Below are 22,052 nucleotides of genomic sequence, written 5' to 3'. Positions count from 1 at the left end.
AAAATACATCCCAGAGGACAAATTGGAAAGGGGGATACTAGAGACATTTAAATACCTCCAAGGTATAAAGACACAAAAGTAAGGCCAAGGAGACTCTGAAATGAGGGGTCAAAGGTTGAGAGTTTAAAAGGGTGAGTTAAAAAGGGTGAAGACTCAGAAATTATCGAAGGAAATATTTCTTTACAGATAGGGTAGTAGATGCTTGGTCCAGCCTCCTAGTAGAGATTGTGAAAACAAGAACAGTATCAGAACTCAATAAAACAAAGGATGAGCACTGTGGATCTCTGAGGGAAAGGCCTGTAAAACTTAGTCTACATAGATGGCTGTATGGTGTCTGTTGTCATGCTTCTTTAACAGATTCAATCTCAGCTATATAACAGAATTGGATGAACACAACAGCAGATGCCCTGTAGGTTTTAACTCTCCCTCTCACCCATAATACACTAAGTGAAAAAGGAAAAAACACAAAATAATGATGTTTTATATATCCCGTTGCACCTGGGGTCAAGTCCTTTTGCCACATCCACAGCCAAAGGATGAGGCTTGGGAAGATTTATGAGAAAGTGTAAGTTCTGGGTCTTAAAGATTCGCACAGTCCCATCTGAGCAGCCACAAAAGATGAAATCTTCGCTCACACACAGGCAGCTAGACAGGGAGACCTAGAACAAGAAATTTCAATTTAGACTCTAGGAATTAAAACAAATCGAGGTCAATGGTAGTAAGACAGCCCTGCTTCCCATCTGTCTTAGGGAAGCCATAGCCAATTGGGTTTTAAGAATATCCACAATGAATATGCACAAGGCAAATCTGCATGCATTTGAGACCTAGCATATACAAATTTATCTAATGAATGTTCATTGTGAATGTCCAGAAACCCCAACTGGGTATGGAATTTCCAGGACAGGCTTAGAAAAAACTGTATTAAAGAGCTTCTTGACCTATATGCCAATGTGCTCCCTTTTTTTTTTTTTTTTAAATAAAGCTTATTTATTCATTTCCATAACAATAGCAACCTATTAAATAACGAAATAGAGCAATCCAACATCAAGGTTACAATACAAATACCAAACAGATAAACACCCACCCCTTGGAGCCCTCCCTAACCTTCCCATGGGGCTGTGGCAGAGAGAGAAGTCCGTAGAGAAAATAACTGCATATGATAACATGAGGTATACAGGCCTCTACAACCCGTAGCCATTTTCCAAGTAATATAAGGACCCCATACCTTATGAAAATTTGCCAATTGAGACATTTGGTAAATATAATCAAGTTTGCAAAGAACTTTTGGCAATGGTGGCATCAATGGTGGTTTCCATGCTGCCGCCAATTTACTGGCCACAAAAAGACTGGTTTAAAATGTAGTAGGCAATGTACAGCTTTCTGGGGGTAGCTAAGCTGAAACATTTCTTGAAGAAGCAATACCACCTCAGATCAAAACCGCTGAGCCAACGGACATGCCCACCAAATGTAGTACATATCCCCCAGTGCCCCACAACTTCGCCAGCATAGGCAAAAGCCACTGCCAAAAAAAATGGAGCAGGTTATGTGCCCCCATCCCCCAGTGCCTCACAACTTCGCCAGCATAGGCTGAAGCCACTGCCAAAAATACGGAGCAGGTTATATGCTCCTTTTTTAAAGTGAGATATCTCTCTCCTTCACCCTTATCACTGCTCTCTGTCCCAAACATGCCTGAACAGAAATTATTGCCAGTCAATTTTTGGTTAACATCACACAACAGTTAAATTTCACTAGGTACCTCTGCTCAGGGAATCTAGTGGTATCCCGGTCCTATGAGGCAGTGACTACCTCAGCAGAGGTGGCCCAATAGATACCGACTGCTGGAGAAGTCCAAAAATGTTCACTGCTTTGTTACTAGTTCCTCTGTACACTTATGGAAATGCTTCCCATGTTGATTTGCTTAAGCATTCCTTATTCTTTTTTTTTTTTTTTTTTTAAATATCGAGAAGTCTTTATAAAAATTCAAGCAACAAAAATAATGGAATAGCACAGAAGAACCATACAACAGAAGCGGAAGATATGGCCTCTGGTTATGCCAAATAAACCAGATCAGGCGATCCCGAAAGCCAGAAAAAGCCCTGAGACAGTCACAAGGGTAAAATTTAAAACAAATACATTAGACAGGGCAGGACATTCATCTTCAGGGCAGCAATTCTACCAAGCCAAGAGAGATCTAGAAAATCCCAACAGTCCAGGTCACGGTAGAGATTCCGAACCAAGTCCGGATAAATAGCTGAAAACAAATCAGAAAAAGATGGAGTTAAAGTAAATCCTAGATATTGAATCCCCCAATGAACCCAGCGAAAAGAGAACGAGGATCTAAGCTAGTCAAACTCCACCCTGTATGCTGATAGCCATAGCTTCTGTTTTGGCTATGTTGATTTTAAAGCCCAAAACTGCCGAATATTCCGCTATCAATTTCAATAGATTAGGCAGAGAAACCAAGGGGCAAGTAAGGAATAGTAAACATCAGAGAACAGACATAATTTATATTCCCGCTCCCCCACACGAAGACCAGATATGTCTGGGTTAGAACGCACTGCCACTGCAAAAGATTCCATCACCATAGCAAAGAGCATCAGGGACGAGCAACACCCCTGATAGGTAACCCTCATAAGGGCAAAGGAGGTGGAATTGCCCCCATTGATTCTCACACAAGCCCGAGGAGAAGAATAGAAAGCCTGTATCCGACCCCGACAGTGATCACCTACGACGTATCTCTCCATCACTTTTTCCATAAATGGCCAATGAACTTTGTTGAAAGCCTTCTTGGCATCTAATCCAAGAGGGCACAAGGGCAACTTCTCTCAGGTAGCATAGTATAACAAATCTACCATGTGTTTCACGTTATCCAAAGCCTGTCTGTGAGCCATAAGAGAAGGAAGAGCGACTGCCAAAAGATAAGCCTTTTCAGCATCTAATCCAAGAGGGCACCAGGGAAACTTCTCTCAGCACAGTATAATAAATCTACCATGCGTCTCACGTTATCCAAAGTCTATCTGTGAACCATAAAGCCCATCTGATCCAGGTATGTAAGAGGAAGAGCAACTGCCAAGAGATTAGCCAAGTTCTTCACCAAGGTTTTAATATCAGAGTTAACCAAAGAAATGGGGCAATACGAGGCACATTCAGTTCTGTCTTTCCCAGGTTTTGGAATGATAGCTAGCCATACTTCCATCATGGATGGTGGTAACTCCTTGCCTTCCCGGACAGAATTAAAATCTTCACCAATAAAGAAGCAAGTTCCCTAACAAAACTTTTGTAAAATGTATTCAGGAGACCATCCAAACCTGGGGATTTACCCACAGGCAGCCCTTTAAGAACCTCTGCATTTCAAGAATAATAACCGGGCACTCCAAACAGGTGTGATGGTTCTACGTCAAGGATAGCAATTCCTGAGCAGTTAGATAAGCCTTGATATCATTGGATCGAATGCTTCAATCCTGAGTATAGAGAACTTGATAATATTCCTGAAAACTGGAGCAAATGAAGGAAGAGTGGATCACAACCTGGCCTTTCCCATCTCCCACTTTAACGATTGTATGATCCGCTCGAAGCTTACGAAGTTTACTACAAATGTTCATAATGAACCTGTTTAGTTTTAAGATTCATAAAGTGTAATTGTTCAGAATAAATACCATCAAGTTGAAGTTAAGTAACCTGACGTTCTCACAACATGGAGACAGAACCAGTCGGCTTGTGACGCTCATTGAGAGAATGAATTTTAACTAAACAATCGGTTACTCGAGTATGCAAAGCATGAACTCTCTTACCAGCCCATTGAAGAAAATCGCCCCATGACACAACTTTCAGAGCATCCCAAACAATGATCAACAAAAGACCCAAGTAAAGATTATTTTTCAATATATTCCTTAAACAGAGATCGATAGCACGAATTGATCTCAGGGTCCTGTACCAAGATAGTATTCAAAGTCCACCTGCAGTCTCTCTCTTCTCCTCATGAAGAGGGAATAATGGACCATACAGGGAATGGTCAGAGATAGTAATGCCCCCAAACAGTGGTAGTAACCATCCCCCACCCTCCCCCCCAAATGCAGGAACAACTTATCCAAGAAGATATAATCTAAACGTAAATGAGTCCAATGAGAATGCAAAAACAAAGGTATAATCTTGGCCAGAAGGATGCACAAAATGCCAAGAGTCATACAAGCCCAAGTCATCGAGAGAGACAAATGACTTTCACAGTCTAATATCGGAACTCAGAACTCCACCTGAATGATCAAGGGATGGATTTAAGGTTGCGTTAAAATTCCCAGCTACAATCAATTTACCATGCATAAAAGTGTGTAACCCAGATCTAAGGTGGGTAAAAAAGGAATCAGAAGCCCTGACCAACCTCTGAATGGGAACTGGAGGACCCGACTCACCGCACCAAACTAACCCCCTCCCCCATAGTGACACCTGAACTAACCATATAAAGCTAATATTTCCAAACCATCCACTCAGTACCAAGAAAGTCAAACAACTAAATGGTACAATGAACCAAATAAAAGAAAACAAGGTGTGAAAAGTCAGCACCCCATAGAGCAAACAGTTATTCAGAGAGTATGAAGTCACGCTGGGCACAAAGTCAAACAGGGGCCTCAGTGGTAGCTAGCTTCGGGGGGATGCTTCACTTTAGCAGGGACCTGTTGCCACTTCAGGAGTTTAGCCTTGGTCTCTGGAGCTACCGAGCTGGGAGGCAATGCAGTCAAAGTCAAGCCAGCCTTGTGCAGAATCTTCCAAGCTGCAGCCAGGGTCCAAACTCTGATTATCTTCCCATTGCAACAAAGCACAACGCAAAAGGAAATGCCCAGCGATATTGAATCTTGTCCTTGAGTAAAATATCTAGTACAGGTTTCATGTTCCTTCGTTGGGTCAAAGTGTATTGAGAAAGATCTTGGAAGAGGGATCCATGCACCACTGTAATCCATATGTTGAGCCTATTAGGCACGTTGCAAAAGGCGCTCCCAGTCAGCAAGCTTTGTAGACCAAATTATGATATCCCTGAAATGGTTATCTGAAGGGTGGCCAAGAGCACAATGGTCCTGTCGCAGTCCCACAGTACAGCCAGTACCTTCCGAGCCTAAAGTTGCATGCAAAGCGAGCGCACAATAGCGGGGACACCTGTGGCCACGCCCTCTCGGACACAGCGGAAATTACGATTTTTGTATTGCCCTCTATTTTCGATTCGTCCAATTTGTATAATAAATTGTCCTATCCTGTCGAGAGCTGCTAGAGTCAAGAGTCGGACGCAGAGATCCTCTCTGTATGTTCCTCAATTCGCACCTCCACATCTTTCACACACCCGTCAAGTTCACGGAGGTCAGCAGTTACAGTATCCATGAGCTCTAGGATATCTTCCTTAGAGGCTTTAATTTAATCTCAGATCTCTGCCAGGCATGGCTTTAATTCATGCGACACCTTCCTCTTCGCTAAAGTTTGGCATGTATTGGCTACAGAAAGAGCAGAGTCAATGGGAGAAATGGGAGCAGAGGAAGCACGACAGCGGACACCATAGCGTTCTCAGTCTCTCCTCGAGGAAGCTGAAGCTTTGCTCATGTCATTAAGTGCTCCCTTCAAATCAAACCACTACCTGAAGGTAAATTGGTGGTTTGGATATGCGCTAGATATTGTAGTAGGTTGTAGTGGGAGATCAGGATCTAGGTGGCCATTTGGCACCGTGATGTGACTTCCTCCAGAATTCCTTATTCTTTGTGTTACAAGAATACTAGAATCCAAATCTTTAACCACAGACAACTCAACCTTTCTTATCTTCACTGACTAAAATCATTTATCATTTATCTTACAGTCTGCGCTTACCCCTCTCCTCTCACTGCCATATCCTCTGCTCTCAGCTCACTTCTCCCTTGCATTTTCCAACTTTGTTTGGAAAGATCCACTGACAGTGATGTTTACTGAACCCATCAACATTACTACAACCACCCCCTACGCTGAGTTTTCTCTAAGTCACACAGTGAGGGCTGCATTAATATAAACTCAATCTGGCAAATTCTAGAAATCCTGCATTTACAAAAGGTGAGCTAACAATAAAATTAGTTTCATCAAATTGCTAATGTGTGTTTTTGTTCATATGCTCTTATTAACCCATATTGTTTGATTTCCCTTTAGCATATATAGGAGTACACCTAAAAATGTAACTACATGTGGTGATAATATATTCTGTGGTAGGTAAAAGGTATAACAAATACCCATGCAATCTGTCATGCTCAGATCATCTTCTGCTGGGCATCTTAATGGAGCCAGAACATATCACACTAATGTTTACCTTCAAGTCGATCCATTTATCCAACACCCTCTTCTTATTGAATTGGCAGAGAATCCCGGATAAGGAGATACAGAAAGTGCTGTCTGACGCTCTTCCTTTCCCACATGCCACACCACAGAAGAGGTTATCATGAAGTTCTCCAAGGATCCCTGACCGGCCCACTAAGGGCACAGTCCCTGTGACCTACAACCAGGAAAATCAATTACCAGGATGCAGCCTTGGAGCCCAGCATATGAAAACTGGAATCTGGCTGATGCAACATTTAGAGAAAGAAATATGTAAAAATCATATCACAGCAATTTAAACCCAAAGAAATAATGGCTGTTATTTTAGGAGCTTTATTTATAATTTCCACATGTAAATCCTGGTATTTATACATGTATAATCTAGTAAACATTAACACTCAGTTCTGCGTATGTGCACATGGCAAGGGTGGGTGCTTTGGGCATGAATGGGGAAGAACCAAAATACATATCTGTATTCCTCATTTCAGAAAAGGAATGCACATCTATGATCACTGTGATCAACACTGGGATTTACAGCTGTTCCTGTGTATATATAGGATTTGAAAAAGTGCATGTTTCTGACAGTGACCTACAAGAAAGATTATGGGAGGTCACCCTCTTAATCCCCCCGTGTTTTTCCCCCTCAAAATTGATTGTGCTAAATGGTTGCAGGCTTTGTGTTTAATTGGGAGCATTCAGACATGTAGGTTTCCAAATGGAACACATACACATTTATAAAATACCAACCTACAAGTGTAAATGCTGACACTGATGTTTTTTGTTGACTAGTTGCTTTCGTTGATGTTTATAAAATGGTTGTCCCCACAAGCAGCTAATACATACACTTGCATTCCTGCATGTATTTTAGAAGAGGCTCTATGTCAGAAGATCCTTTTCTAAAATACTACCAGAATTTAAGAACATAAGAATAACCATACTAGGTCAGTCCAATGGTCCAAACAGCCCAGTATCCTGTTTCGAATACTGGCCAAACCAGGTCACAAGTAGCTGGCAGAAACCTAAATAGCAGCATTCCATACTACCAATCCCAGGGCAAGCAGTTGCTTCCCATGTCCATCTCAATAGCAAACTATGGACTTTTCTTCCAGGAACTTGTCCAAGCCTTTTTTAAACCCAGATACGCTAACTGCTATTATACTACATTCTCTGGCAAAGGGTTCCAGAGCTTAACTATTTGTTGAGTGAAAAAATATTTCCTCCTATTTGTTTTAAAAGTGTTTCCATATTACTTCATTGAGTGTCCCCTAGTCTTTGTACTTTTTGAAAGGGTAAAAAAAAAAAAAAAATTATTCAATTCTACTCATTCTACACCACTTTGGATTTTGTAGACCTCAATCATATCTCCCATCAGCCATCTCTTTTCCAAGCTGAAGAGCCCTAACCTCTTTAGACACTGCCTCTTCTCTTAGCGGACACACAAACAGCACAAACTGCCAGTCATACTTCCAGAACTCCTCCATCTGGCGAAGATAGCACTGCAGAGCCCTGTGGACATCTAGCAAGGAAAGGGACTCCAAGACCCATTTCGAGCGAAAGATGGCAAGGAGATAGACTGATTACATGAAAAGAGGAGATCATCTTGGGCAGACAGGAAGGAACTGGGCATAAAACACCACCTTTTCCCTAAAAAAAACAAGGAACGTTCCTGACACAAAAATGCTGCAACTCCAAAATGCACTGAGCCAAGGTTATCACCACCAAAAACACCATTTCGAGAGTAAAATCCTTAAAGGACACATGCTTCAGAGGGACCATCAAAGGAACCATCACGAAGGCTGGCAACACTAAATTCAGGAATCACCTGCCGAAAGAGAGACAGTAAATGCTTGACATCCTGGAAGAAATGAGAAATATCTGGATGGAACACAACGGACTTGCCCTGCAGCAGACCTCTAAAACAGGCTAAGGCCACTAACTATACTAGCAAGGAAGAGAGACAGCCCCTTCTCCAAACCACATTGCTGAAAATCCAAGATATAAACCACAGAGGCCCGAAGAGGGACCACCTCTCTCTCCTAACACCAAGCTTCAAATATACACCAGACACTGACATAAGCCAAGGAGGTAAAGCACTTCTTGGAACTAAGCAGCATGTGAATGACTTGGGACGAATACCCCTTCAACAACCACGCCCGCTCAACAGCTAAATTGTAAGTGAGAATCGAGACACGTTCGGTATTTGCACCGGACCCTGAAGCTGGAGATCGTCCATCACCAGCAGTGAAAGAGGTGCGTCCATCTGTAAATCTACAAGATCCAAGTAACAGCCGCATCGGCCAATCCAGAGCAACCAGAATGACCTGACCACCGTGGGACTGGATTAGCTGAAGCATTTGCCCCACCAGCGGCCACAGAGAAAAGAAACCAAACAAACATACAACAGGCCATGGTGCAGCCAGAGCTGAGCTAATGTAGCCAAGCCCTCCGTCATCTGCTCTTTCCACCTGCTGAAGAATCTCAGAGCTTTGGCATTCCCCGCTATGGCCATGAGATCCATAATCAGAGTCCCCCACTGATGGGCCAAGAGCTGAAAGGTGGATGCAGCATGGGCCACTCCCCAGATTCAGCAGATGGCGGCTGAGAAAATCCACTTCAAGGTTGACAACTCCCACCACATGAGCCACTGACAGCAACAGGAGGTTCTGTTTGGTCCCAGACAGGAGAGCGGCTGCCTCCCTTGCTAGTTGGAGACTTTGGTGCCACCCCTGACAACTGACATACTTGACTGCCGTGCCCGGTGTCGAATCTGCAACTGAAACTTCAACAAGGAAAGATGAATTGCACGCGTCTCCAGCAGATTGATGGACAAAAGGAACTCCTCCGCTGACCACTGTAAGGGTATGGTGGCTCAGGGACATGTGCTCCCCTGCTGGGCAGACTGGTATCTGTAGTGACCAGCACCCAGTCCGGTAGGTCCAAGGGCATGCCCCAAATCAGATCAGATTGGTCCAGCCACCACTGAAATCTGTGACGCACCAGATGCTAAAGCAGAATCATAGTAACATAGTAGATGACGGCAGAAAAAGACCTGCACAGTCCATCCAGTCTGCCCAAGAAATGTGCCACTTTTTTGTGTATACCTTACCTTGATTTGTACCTGTCTTTTTCAGGGCACAGACCGTACAAGTCTGCCCAGCACTATCCCCGCCTCCCAACCACCAGCCCCGCCTCCCACTACCAGCTCTGTTATCCAATCTTGGCTAAGCTCCTGAGGATCTGACTGAGGTGACCAATGGGCCAATAGTCTCACATGAAAGAGCCTCATGTGGGTCTTCGCACAAGGAACCACCTCTATGGAGGCCGCCATGGACCCCAGCACCTGGAGAATCGTCCATGCTGATGGACAGCTACAGGAGAAAAGGTGACAAACCTGATCCTGGAGCTTCTGAATCTGGACTTCCGGGAGGAAAACCTTCCCGAGGCACATGTTGAAACACACTCCAAGACACTCCAATGTCTGAGTTGGCCGCAATAAAACTTTTGTCCACATTCACCACCCAGCTGAGGCTCTGCAGGAGGTGAACCACCCTGGAAGTGGCAACCCAACTCTCTTCAGCAGACTTCATCCGAATCAAACAGGTCGTCCAGGTACGGATGCACCAACACACCCTCCTTCCGGAGGAAGGCCGCCACCATGACTTTGGAAAAGGTTCTCTGAGTCATAGCCAGGCTAAAAGGAAGCGCCTGGAACTGGTTATGCCCCCCTAAGAACCCAAAGCGAAGGAACTGTTGATGGACTGGCCAAACCGGAATATGGATAAATCCAATGAAGTGAGAAACTCTCCACTCTGAACTGCTACAATGATCAACCGAATCGTCTCCAAACAGCAGGAGAAAACCTGCACAGACTGACTGACATGCTTCAGATCCAAAATGGGACAAAAGGAGCCTTCCTTGTTGGGCAACACAAAGTAAATAGAATTCCTGCCAGAACCTTGTTCTGCCGGTCACAGCGTTTAAGGCCAAGAGCCGGTCAAGAGTCTGACACATGGCCACCACTTTGACTGAGGACTTGCGAGGAGAAACGAGAAACGCGTTGGGAAGAGGATGATGAAACTCTAGAGAATAACCCTCTTTGATGATATCGAGGAACACTCTGGTCCAAAGTTATGTGGACCCCACTCCCAAGTAAACCAGCTGCAACCTGCCACCGAGGGGAACTGGAAGTTGGATCCGCAAATCCTCACTGCATAGCACTGAAAGTGCCTGCTGTTCCCCACAAGCCATCAGGACCTCCCCGGCATGCATGCACAAAATGAATGAAAAGATTGAAAGGACTGGCCTCTCTTCCAGAACCTATTCCACAAGGATGCAGAATCTCTGCCCAGCCGATACCGCCGAAGCTTGCGGAAACGTCCCCAACCACATTGACAGCCAGACATCCGAGCTCAATCCTCCAAGAGCTTCGGAACCTTAGAATCACCTAAATTCTTGGCCAGCTTCTCTAAACCCTCACCAAAGAACAACTTACCCTTGAATGGAAGCTGACTCAAACTGGACCTTAGAAGCTGCAAACCAATTTCAAAGCCACAAGAAATGCCGTTCAGAGACCACTAAGGCTAGATTCTTAGTGGAGGAACAGATAACGTCAAACAAAGTATCTGCTAAGAATGTTGTACCAATCTCTAAGTTGATAACCTCAGAGGAAGACCAAGAAGAGTCAGAAGCAGGCAAGTCCGGCAGACTCTTGGCCCACTGGAAACAGGCCCTCGCCGACATAACCACAGCAAGGCTGAAGCCGTAAATCAGAGGTTTTCAACCCAGTCCTCAGGGCACAACCCAGCCAGTTGGGGTTTTCAGGATATCTCCACGGTGTGCCCCGAGGACTGGGTTGAAAACCTCTACCTTAAATGAACGTTTCAAAAGGGCTTCCATCCAGTGATCCTGAGAGTCCTTCAAAGCCACCCCACCTTCCACCAGAATTGCTGTCTTCTTGGTGACTGCGGTCAGCAGCGAATCCACCTTGGGCAGCTTAAAGATCTCAAAGCTCAGCCAGAGGGAGCTGGTAAGGATGTGCCATTGCCCTACCAATGCGCAAAGGCACATCCGGGAATTACCATTCCGCCTCCACCAGTTTCTTCAAGTCCTCATGGTATAGAAAAGTGTGAGGATGCTTGCCAAAACCCTTCAAAAGAGGGCTGCCCTTCCTGGCAACTGGAGGGTGGTCCTCTGAAACTTTGAGTCTGCAATACCTTTAAAAGTAAAGTAGACAGGATAATTCAGCGTGACAAAAAATGTGCACCACCAATAGAACTTCTCCCAGAGGAACCTCCGAAAACTCATCCAGAGGATCCCCGTCTCAGGGATCCTAATCGTCCTTATCCAGAGAACCCTCCTCCAGGGGTTCGGAACCCAGGGAAACAAGGTCATCCAAACCATCCCTAGGGGAAATCCGGGATCTCTTCGTCCCAGGCACTACCTCTGTGTTCTCAACCAGCCTCACCAGGGACTGAGATGCCTGAGCAGACACAGAAGACTCCACAGGAAGTCCTTTCTTCATGCAAAAGGCCTGGTGGAGCAGAAGAACAAATTCAGGTGAGAACGGGGTGAAGCCTACCGGGGATTCATGCCTGGAGAGAACCAGGGGATCATCAGAAGAAGAGAGGGTCCCTGAAGCTAATATGATGGACGTTTCTGCCAAAACCACAGCTGCAGAGGCCCTTGTGCATCACTCTCTGCAGCCGACAAATACTCCAGTGAGGCGCCAGCAAAGACTGATAAATACAGAAACCACACAGTGTACTGAACAGGCTGCAGAGCGGCACAACTTTTCCTGCAGTATTGACATTGCGGTTTCCCCAATGGTGCCCAGAAAACAGCCTCACTGCCAGTCTGACACTCTACCTGCCCCCCCCCCCCCCAAAAAAGACACACAGCTGCACCCAGACCTCAAACGGTACCGATTCTCTTCTTACTCACTTTTCTTATTTGTTTTAATTAACAAGAAAAAAAAAACTGCAATGCTCCTTCCCCCCCCCCCCCCCCACTCAAGGGACTCCTCCCAGGCAATGCAGGGGAGGGGGCCCGAGGCACACAAAAAGTCCGAAGGGCGGGGGGGGGGGGGGGGGCGGGGGGGAGGGACCTGGAGACCAGAGTTTGCATCCTTGGGGAGCAGGGACCAAGCTGGCCGAGACTCCCAAGTGCTTCAAAAATTAGTCATGTGTCTGGAGTTGATCAACGAATGGTTCCTGAAGTAAGACTTGATATTTCCCCACTGTACTTATGCATATGCTACTAGTTGTTCCTCAGCCACTAATCCAATTCCTTGAAGAGGTTTTTCTCTTCCCTCGCAAATTCTGTTGCTTCCTTCTCTTTTCGTATTGGTGGATTCTCTCATACTTTAAATTCATCAGAGCACTTGTCCAAGCTTAATGATGGAAATGGATTCTGGAAGCTCTCTCTTATTTTAGCGCCTTTTGTGCACTTGGATCTGATGATACCGTTAAGTAAACCTGGAGGCCTATGATAGTAGCTTGATAGGTATAGTCTATTTCTACGAGACCTATTCCCCTACTTCAGCTCTGGGAATGTAGCCTTGGCATACACCGATTCTTATAAATCAGGGGTGTCCAACCTTAGCACTCACCAGGTTGAGTTTTCAGGATTTCCCCCAATGAATATGCATGATGTATTTGCATACAATGAAGGCAGCTCATACAAACAGATCTCATGCATATTCATTGTTTCCTTCCTAATAAGTAAACTCTATTTCACTCTAGTTATAAGATCAATACCTCTCATACAAAAGTAACTACAACCACTTATCTTATTTAACTATTAGAAAAAAAGCATTGAAAATTTTTTCAAAACTTTAACCTAATCAGCTTTCCCTTGCTGCTTACATCAAAACACATTCTTACTCATTCAAACTCATTACACCCAATCATTCACACTCTTCCTCTGTTAAAATAACCTCTCCTTCTTCTGAAGGACTAAAGAAATGCCCATACCCACTGCATACTACTAAAACAATATTTTTCTTGCAGCTTCCTTACTTTTGTATTGTTCATATGCTAACAATTGTAGCACTACTGTAATATATATCAAAGATGACTATCTTATCCAAATATCATCATTATTATAACACTAGGAAAAAAGGCCCGTTTCTCACTGAAATGAAACGGGCGCTAGCAAGGTTTTCCTGTAATGTGTTTAGTTGTTTAACAAATGGTGATGATACACCTGATGTCTTGATAATTAGTAATTTTGAAGGGTGTATATTGAGCATGATGGGCCAGGAGATTGACACAGAGAGTGTGTATGAGTATGTCTGAAAATGAGAGAGGGTGCGTTGAACTCAGAGGGAGGGGCGAGTGTGTGTGTTTGATGTTTGAGTGGGGAGTGTCTGGTGAGGTGGGAGTGTGTGAACTTACTTTGCTTTATTATAATTGTACTTGGAATAATATATTTAATTGACCTTCCAATGCATACAGATTGTTAAAGACAGCAGGCTCCACAGAATGTTTATAGACTAATACAGCTCATTTAACTTCTTTCTGTAGCTGACTTACCTTGACCTCTCTTTTCTTGTTCATATATACAGCATGAGCAACCTAACAGCCCTTTGTGATGCCTTTGCAAGCTTCCCACAACGATTTTTATACCTATGTTGGGCAAACTGGTAAGGGGGCAATAATGAAAAGTTTTTAGACAGGGACATAAATCTGGAATTTTAATATTGTCTCCTCCCCCACTCCCCCCCCCCCCCCCGAGGTCGAGGCTCCTCCTCCCCCCCACCCCCCCGAGGTCGACGTAAGCATCGCTTTCAACTAATTCACCTGACTGAAGTCCTCCTGATTGTAAAAGAAGCACAGAAGAGCAGAGGGCAGGCTCGCTTTCAGCCTTCCCCTGCTCTCCCAGCGTCCCGGCCAACAGGAAATGAGCGGGACGCTGAGAGAGCAGGGGAATGCTGAAGGCAAGCCTGCCCTCTGCTCTTCTGTGCTTCTTTTACAATCAGGAGGACTTCAGTCAGGTGAATTAGTTGAAAGCGATGCCTGCGTCGACCTCGGGGGTGGGGGGGGGGGAGAAGGAGCGTCGACCTGGGGGGGGGGGGTGCGGATGTAAGTGTGAGCTGTGCATCCGCTCCTCCTGTCACAGCGGTGGGGCGCTTCCTTTTGAACACAGCTGACATCGGAAGGAGGGAGGGAGGAGGGGCGGCGATGTGTGAGCTGTGCATCCGCTGCTGCTGTTGGTGCAGTGGGCGGTTTCCATTTTAACACAGTGACGACGGAGGGAGGGGGTTGCGGCAGCGACGTGTGAGGTGGGCATCGCTCTTGCAGTTGCTGCGGTGGGCCGGTTCGTTGTGAAGACAACTGACATCGGACGGAGGGGGGGGGAGCGATTCGCAGTGTCATAGCCCCGCCCTTGACGTCATCACTTTGTGACGCTAGGGCGGGGCCGACACTCATGGAGAAAAATGCACATTCCGATCTACACCACCATGCAAGAGGAAGTTGCAGCTTCATTTAGAACGTTGGAGTTGCGAATTATTCCGGAAGGGGCGTGGCTGAGGGCGGGTCTATGAGTGAGAGTGAGTGGTGCATGAGTGAAAGTGAGTGGTTCTGACAGCCTAGCCTACCAACAGTGCATGGCTTCAGTGTTTCCCTGCCACAGAGGGAGCTTCAGAATGTTTGAGGTGAGAATTATTTATATAGCTATATGTCCATCATTTAATGCACTTTCAAAGAGACCAACTCAGTCAATACTTATGGCATGTATGTCCATCAATATATCCCAAAGTCTTCAGAAACTTCACTGACTGTGTGAAAAACTTATGTCCACCAACTTGTATCATTTGCTGTGATCTTACAGCCAGGAAGCCCTCTTCTCAATTTCCATGCTTAGAAGCTAGCATCAATGGGTGAACTACTAAACTGGAACAGGAGTGCTGAATTGCATCACCAACTTTTGCCGGTTGAATGGCCATTGCAATTCAACACTCCTGTTCCATTGAGGATATCACAAGGATTTCATAACCAGGATTCTGACGACACTCTCGTTGTTAAGCATTTCTGCCATAACATCAGAGATTTACCACATCCCTGAGGCAGGCATTTTGTGCTGAAACACGGCCGTGTCAGGTCATCTTTTAGCTGTTTTCCAATAAAGACCTTTAGACATCCTCCTCGGATCCACCTCACTGTTTTGTTTGTTGCAAGCTCTAAGGTTCCAGACTGTTTGCCATAGGACTAAGGCCCAACAATGCAATCACAGAAAGATGGTCATGTTGATGTGATTCACAGGTGTGAAAAGGTGAGCTGTGTTAAGGGATATCAGTGAGGAGGATTGAGCAATGTAGGGTTTATTGAAGATATTTGTCTCTGGATGTTCCTACATAAGTAGAGTTAGCCAAGGGGTGAGTGGGAGAGAGGTGGGCAGGGCGGGACTATAAAGTCAGGATTAAATCAGATATAGTAATTTAAAAGGCCAAAATCCCTGCAAGTGAAAAGAAAGGGTTGGAGTTTTTTTTATTCGTTTTTGTCTTTTTCAGATAGCATATTCTATCTGCTGAATTTATCTCTAAGAGAAGGAAACACAAGTTAAAGCAGATTAGAATTTGAATAAAACCAAACCAGACAATTTGAAATTTCTCTGCTTAGCCTTCTGGCAGGCACAAATCCAAGTGTTCTCTTGTTCAGGACATACCAAGGCTCTACAGACACACCCTTAATGGCACACAGACTACAGTCACCAGCTTAAAGAAACTGGTGGCCATGCCGCTTGCTGACAATGAGGCAGAAGACAAATGATTAATATCTCATATTTTACCTGCTGTTCGTTGGATGTCTCCAAGTACCAGAACTTGACAAGCCTGCTACCAGCAGTAACGAAATAACTGCTATCCTCAGAGAAGGACACTGCAATGACCTTGCTGGATATTTTGTTGGTGGCCACAACTGTGTCTTTCTAGCAAAATACAAACATATGAGAGATTTAAATTTAAATCAATTTTTAGAGACAAAAATTTGTTTAATATGAATCATGATCAAATTTTCAGATGGCACAAACAGCAGACGATTGTAAGGAACTGCCGAAGGATCTTATGAGAGCAGGAGACTGGGCACCCAAATGGCAGATAAAATATATCTGGGCAAGTGTAATCCAATGCAAATAGGAAAACAGCCACCCAACTACAGGTGCATGATGCTGGGTTCTAAGTTAGGAGTCACTAGCCAAGAAAAAGATCTTGGAGTCATTGTGAATAATACATTGAAATTTTCAGCCCAGTACGTTGGGGTTGCCAAATGAACAAATAGAGTATTAGGGGTTATTCAAAAAGATATAACTAGAGGCATAATTTTCAGTTTTGTTCTCCATGTTGTAAGTCTATGGTGTGACTCAATAAGTATAAAGAACAGGCCTTGGTAAGTTTTCTTTCTATTCAGAAGCCAGTGGAAATAAGGAGCAGGGAAGATGAGGAATCTTTTCAGATCTACTGCAGCTCCTTTAGAACCTGATTTACTGTTTACCCATTCTTTGTCCAGGGGGGGGGAAATAAATCTAAGCAAAGCAAGCCCTTAATGCATCCATGAATACCAATACAAGAAATACAGCAAGCAGCACCTTCTCCCCACCCACTCTCTCTCTCTTTCCTCAGTCCCGTCAACTAGTCTCACTTGCTCTCTCCCTCCAGGTTTGTCGTAATTCATTCTTGCCTTTAGTCCATTCCTCCCAACACTCTCCCTTCACTACCCCCAACCACTACCTCACACACTCCAGCTAGTTCTCACCTCCACAAGTCAACCACTCCTAGCCTCAAATCCTACTGTACCTAAATACAACTTGACTTGAGCTAGTATTTGTGATATTTTTAATATTCTTATTGTATTTTCATGGAAAGATTGTTCCCATTTTATAATTTTACATTTTGCAAACTGCAGAGAACCACTTTTAAGGCATTTGCAATACAGAAATACTGGATTATGTTATATCAAAAGGCCTGAATCCACAATTCCTTCCACCTTCCCTATGATGTTTTTCAATTATCTCTGACCTGTTTCTTAGTCTCAGTGGGGGCAAAGGAATGATTTATCTTAATCCTTAAACTGTTGTCTACATTGTATTTACAAATCTTTTTTTCTATAATTTCCACCACAACAGGACTTTGTTTATTAAAATCTATTAAAATTATATTGTGTAGATGTAACCCATTCTCTGACAGGCTTTTCCTTGCTTTCTGTCCTCCTCCTTATCTGTGGCTGCCCCAGGAGTAGCTTCATGTTCTGTCTGTGCACCCCATAGCTCTGTGTTTGTCTGAGTTATAGAAACATAGAAACATGACAGCAGATAAAGGCCATAAGACCCATCCAGTCTGCCCACCCTCTCTAACCCCTAATTCTTCCTGTTCCTAAGTGATCCCACATACTTATCCCATGCCTTTTTAAATTCTGGAACAGTCCTCGACTCCACCACTTCCAGGAGGCCATTCCATGCCTCCACCTCCCTTTCTGTGAAATAATACTTCCTTAGATTACTCCTAACCTATTCCCTCTTAACTTTGTCATATGCCCCCTCATTCCAGAGCTCTCCTTCATTTGAAAAAGACTCTCTTTTCTGAACATAAATGCCCTTGAGATATTTAAACTTCTCTATCATGTCTCTTCTCTCCCTCCTCTCTTGCAGCGTATACATGTTAAGGTTCATAAGCCTGTCCCTATAATTTTTGCATTCAAAACCGCTTACTAATTTCGTAGCCGCCCTCTGGACTGACTCCATCCTGTTTATATCTTTCCGTAGGTGCGGTCTACAGAACTGCACGCAGTACTCCAAATGAGGCCTCACCAGAGACTTATACAACGGCACTATCACCTCCTTTTTCCTGCTGGTCATGCTTCTCTTTATGCACCCAAGCATCCTTCTGGCTTTGACCGTCACTTTTTCTACCTGTTTGAAAGTTTTAAGGTCATCCAACACAATCACCCCCAAGTCCCGCCCTTCCTTCACACACTGAAGCACTACACCCCCTATACTGTACCGTTCCCTTGGATGTTTGCGACCCAAGTGCATGACCCTGCATTTTTTTTGGGATTAAACCTTAGTTGCAAAATATCGGTCCATTCCTCTAGCTTCGCTAGGTCCTTCCTCATGTCATTCACACCCTCCAGGGTGTCCACCCTGTGCAGAATTTAGTATCATCCACAGAGAGACAATGGTACAGAACACTTATGCTTGTTTAATGAAACTTGAGACCACTGGGAGAGTTCTTGCACAACTAAGACTTACACAGAGTCATGCAGTGCCACGTTCTGTAACCGACAGCAGGTTATAGAGGCTGCTACAACCCACCATGGTAACTTGGCAGCTGGGATATTTTGAACCCTGATAAAGAAAAAACTAGAAAAGGTTCCAAGTAGGGCAAACAAAACAGGATCGCTCTCTTCAACTTGGAGAAACCAACTCAGAGGTACTAGGATAAAAATGTATAATACCATGAGTGAGTAGAATGGTTGGATAGGAAACAGTTGATTAACCTCTCAGACACTAAGGGGAAGATACCACATATGGCGCCTAAAATAAATTGGTGTGTATAGCAGCACCTGAGCTAGAGGTTTACCTTTGGAGCAAATACTGTAAAAAGCAAGCACTTTTATTGTATGGGTTTTTTTTATAGAAATGTGAGGAAAAATTCCTTCAGGGGTTAACATATTTATTAAGCAAAATATATTCCTCTCCAACAATATTTAAATGTGTATATGATGACCACAGGAAAAACTGCTCTTAAGGTTTTTTGTAGATGCCTGGCCTCAATCTTGCAGTATTTAGCTGTTTTGGGGTCAGTGTATTTTTCCCTTCTATGAAGTGTTTGATTTTCTTTGTATTTTACCTGCATAATAAGTGTTTCTATGCTTACAATTATAAAGCCCATCCTCACCCTTGTGTGAAAATGTGATTGTTACTCCCCACTATTTATCCATATTCTTGTGACCCAAACTTACTTTGACTTTTTCTTTAATGTATTTTTTTTTTTTTTTTTAATAATTGCAACAACAAAATTTGTGCACTACCATGTATACTTGACTTATATGGAAACCTCTCTTGTAAACCACGAAGCTGAAAGCACTGCCAACCTTGTATGTGTATAAACTCGTCTGTGGAATAAGAAGTAATTCAGGAAAGTTGCTGTCAATCTATGCTGGGAAACTAATGACCACCAAAGGGACCTCAGCCCCTTTTTCAAATACAAGTGTGTGTTTAGATAAGGGAGAGCATTGTTTTTGATTATGGTGGTCCTGAAATGTTCATCTTTTCACACTTCTGCACCCTCCCAGGTTTTGGTATGATTTGCACTATTTGTTTTTCCACTGTAAAAATTCAGCTGCAATTAAAACAAAACAAAAAAAAAATTGGTGTGGTAATCAGTGCAGACTAAGATGATTACAACATCTGGCAGAGGGAACATCTGCCTGAGACACTATTTATAACACCATACAGAGGGGAAAACCGGTAGTGAGACCTATCCATGGGAGCAGATCTGCTGCTACGCCCAGGAAATCTTGACTCTGCCCCCTGGTGATGTCAGAGTATCTAGAGTATATCGGGAGCTGCAGTGCGCCAAATAAAGTGAGTCACCTACCTTGCTAGACTGTGCCTGAAACGCTGATTACAACATCTAGCAGCAGGAACATCTACCTGAGACGCTGTTTATAACACCATACCACGGGGAAACCTGTAGTGAGACCTATCCATGGCAACAAATCAGCTGCTACTCTCCCGGGACATCTGACTCCATCCTATGGTGACATCAGTAGGTGTGTCTAGAATATATCGGGAGCTGCACTGCGCCAGAGGCACACCAATGTGCACTCCTTCATGTGGACTTTGTACAGACTATATACAGTAAAGAGGACTGCGTTTGGTATTAACAGGTTTTCTTTGTTTTTCTTCTCTGGAGGGAACTAAAACAAAATGTGTTTTGCTTAAATTTCAGTGTTGGTTGGGAGTGGAAGATATGGGGTTTTAGCTTTTTATAAAGGTGAGAAGAGGTCTGTTTATAGAAATCTGATTAAATATTAAAATTGACAAGGTTGCTGCACAAGGAAAAAAAAAGTTTAAATTTGCAATTAATCAATGCAAGGTCAGTTAGAAATAAATTAACAATTATTTCTAATTATCGATAATAATTACTGTGACAGAATCATGGATACCTGATGAAGACCATATATTGATCAATCAAATTTGTCCAGTAGGTTACTTAGCTCAGTTTCAGTCAAGATTAGGTAAAACAGGAGGAGTATTGATTATAAATATAGAAAGTTTAAATCTAAAGAAAGAACGGGGTATTACAATTGATGGAGTTGAGGCTGTTATGATGACATCTAAAAATTTAAACGTAAGATTAGTATATGCAGCCCCCTGTATATTATGTAATGATTTTTCTTTCCTTATTGAATTATTAATTCACTAATTTGGACTGGTAAAATCTATGTTAATAGGTGATTTTTAATATGCAGGCTGATCTGTGTAAAGTTGATGTGGTTGTCAAATTTTATAGATTCCTTGGAGGGGTTAGGATGGTACCAGTTAGTCGCACGGTCAACACATATTGCTGGTCATACTTTACACCTTGTTTTTGTGCGAAGAAATAATGAGAGAGGAAATACTTACTATGTTGAAGACATCTGTTTGTTTCATGGTCTAATCATGCAGTAGTAAGTGTGAAAATTGAGTTGGAGGAAAAAAATATGATCTAGTAAATCTCAGAATTGGATCAGGAAGAGAAAATCATCTGAACTGCAAGAATTGCAGGAAAAGCTGAAAACAAGTCTAGAGATGTTTGAAGTTGGCAAAGAAGATACAGTTGAGGATTGTTTTAATGGTTGGAATAATATTTTATCTAGTGTGGTTGATGAAGTGGCTCCTTTTAGACAACAAAAACTAGTAATAAATTATAAAGCACCTTGGTTTAATGAGGATCTGCGTGTGTTGAAACGTGAATTACGTAGAAACGAGAAGCAGTGGAGAAGGTTTCCTTCCAGATATACACAAATTGGATATTTGAAGAAGTTAGTGGATTATAGAGCGAAAGTAAGGTTATATGTGCTTTTTTCAATGAGTCCATTGAGAAGGCCTCATTTAACACCAAAGACATGTTTGCTATTGTTACTAGATTAACTGAGGTGGAAAGTAATAATAATTCTCTGTCCGCTATTTCTTGTGATGAGTTTGCAGTGGTATTTCAGAAAAAAACAGAAGAATTTGATTATTCACAATTACTGCTAGAACCTATATGTGCTTTTGAGTGAGGATGAAGAATGGTCTGAGTTTACTTTGGTAACAGCAGATGTGATCAAGAAGACTTTTAATCAAGTTAAGAACAGCTACTGTAAGCTAGATGTTTGTCAACCAGTAATTTTAAAATCGATTAAGGATATGGTAGCTCCAGTTTTTACTGAAATTGTAAATAAAAGTTTAAATGCAGGTAGTATGCCAGTTGAGTTAAAAAAAAAAAAGTGGTTACACCACTTCTGAAAAATAACAAAAGGAAGTAAGGAACAAGTGGACAATTTTAAACCAATATCCAAATTACCATTTATGGCCAAACTGTTAAGTTACACGCATTGTTATAGAATCCGCTTGGATTTCAGCACGTATCTCTAGACATGCTATATAGAATCTGGGGGTAAGCCCCTAATTCTATAAACTTGTGCGCCCATTTTTGCGCTTAGCACACAAAACTGCACACACAGATTATAAAATATTGCCAATAAGGTGCGTAACAA

The 22,052-nt window shown here is 43.2% G+C and overlaps 1 protein-coding gene across 2 annotated transcripts in view; it reads right to left on the bottom strand.

The window, feature by feature from the left end:
* The window catches only part of LOC115480055 (WD repeat-containing protein 62-like), a 250,748-nt gene that overhangs the window by 184,608 nt on the left and 44,088 nt on the right, over window positions 1-22,052 (bottom strand). For both annotated transcript variants that reach the window (XM_030218472.1, XM_030218473.1), the window contains exons 6-8: window positions 16,102-16,239; window positions 6,308-6,490; window positions 499-659 (exon numbers count right to left, since the gene is read on the bottom strand). In XM_030218472.1, the coding sequence (XP_030074332.1) occupies window positions 499-659; window positions 6,308-6,490; window positions 16,102-16,239 (482 nt within the window). The remainder of the gene's footprint in view (window positions 1-498; window positions 660-6,307; window positions 6,491-16,101; window positions 16,240-22,052) is intronic.

Source organism: Microcaecilia unicolor, chromosome 11, assembly GCF_901765095.1.
Source record: "Microcaecilia unicolor chromosome 11, aMicUni1.1, whole genome shotgun sequence".
Taxonomy (NCBI): Eukaryota; Metazoa; Chordata; class Amphibia; order Gymnophiona; family Siphonopidae; genus Microcaecilia; species Microcaecilia unicolor.
This window is presented reverse-complemented; position numbering and strand designations above follow the sequence as displayed.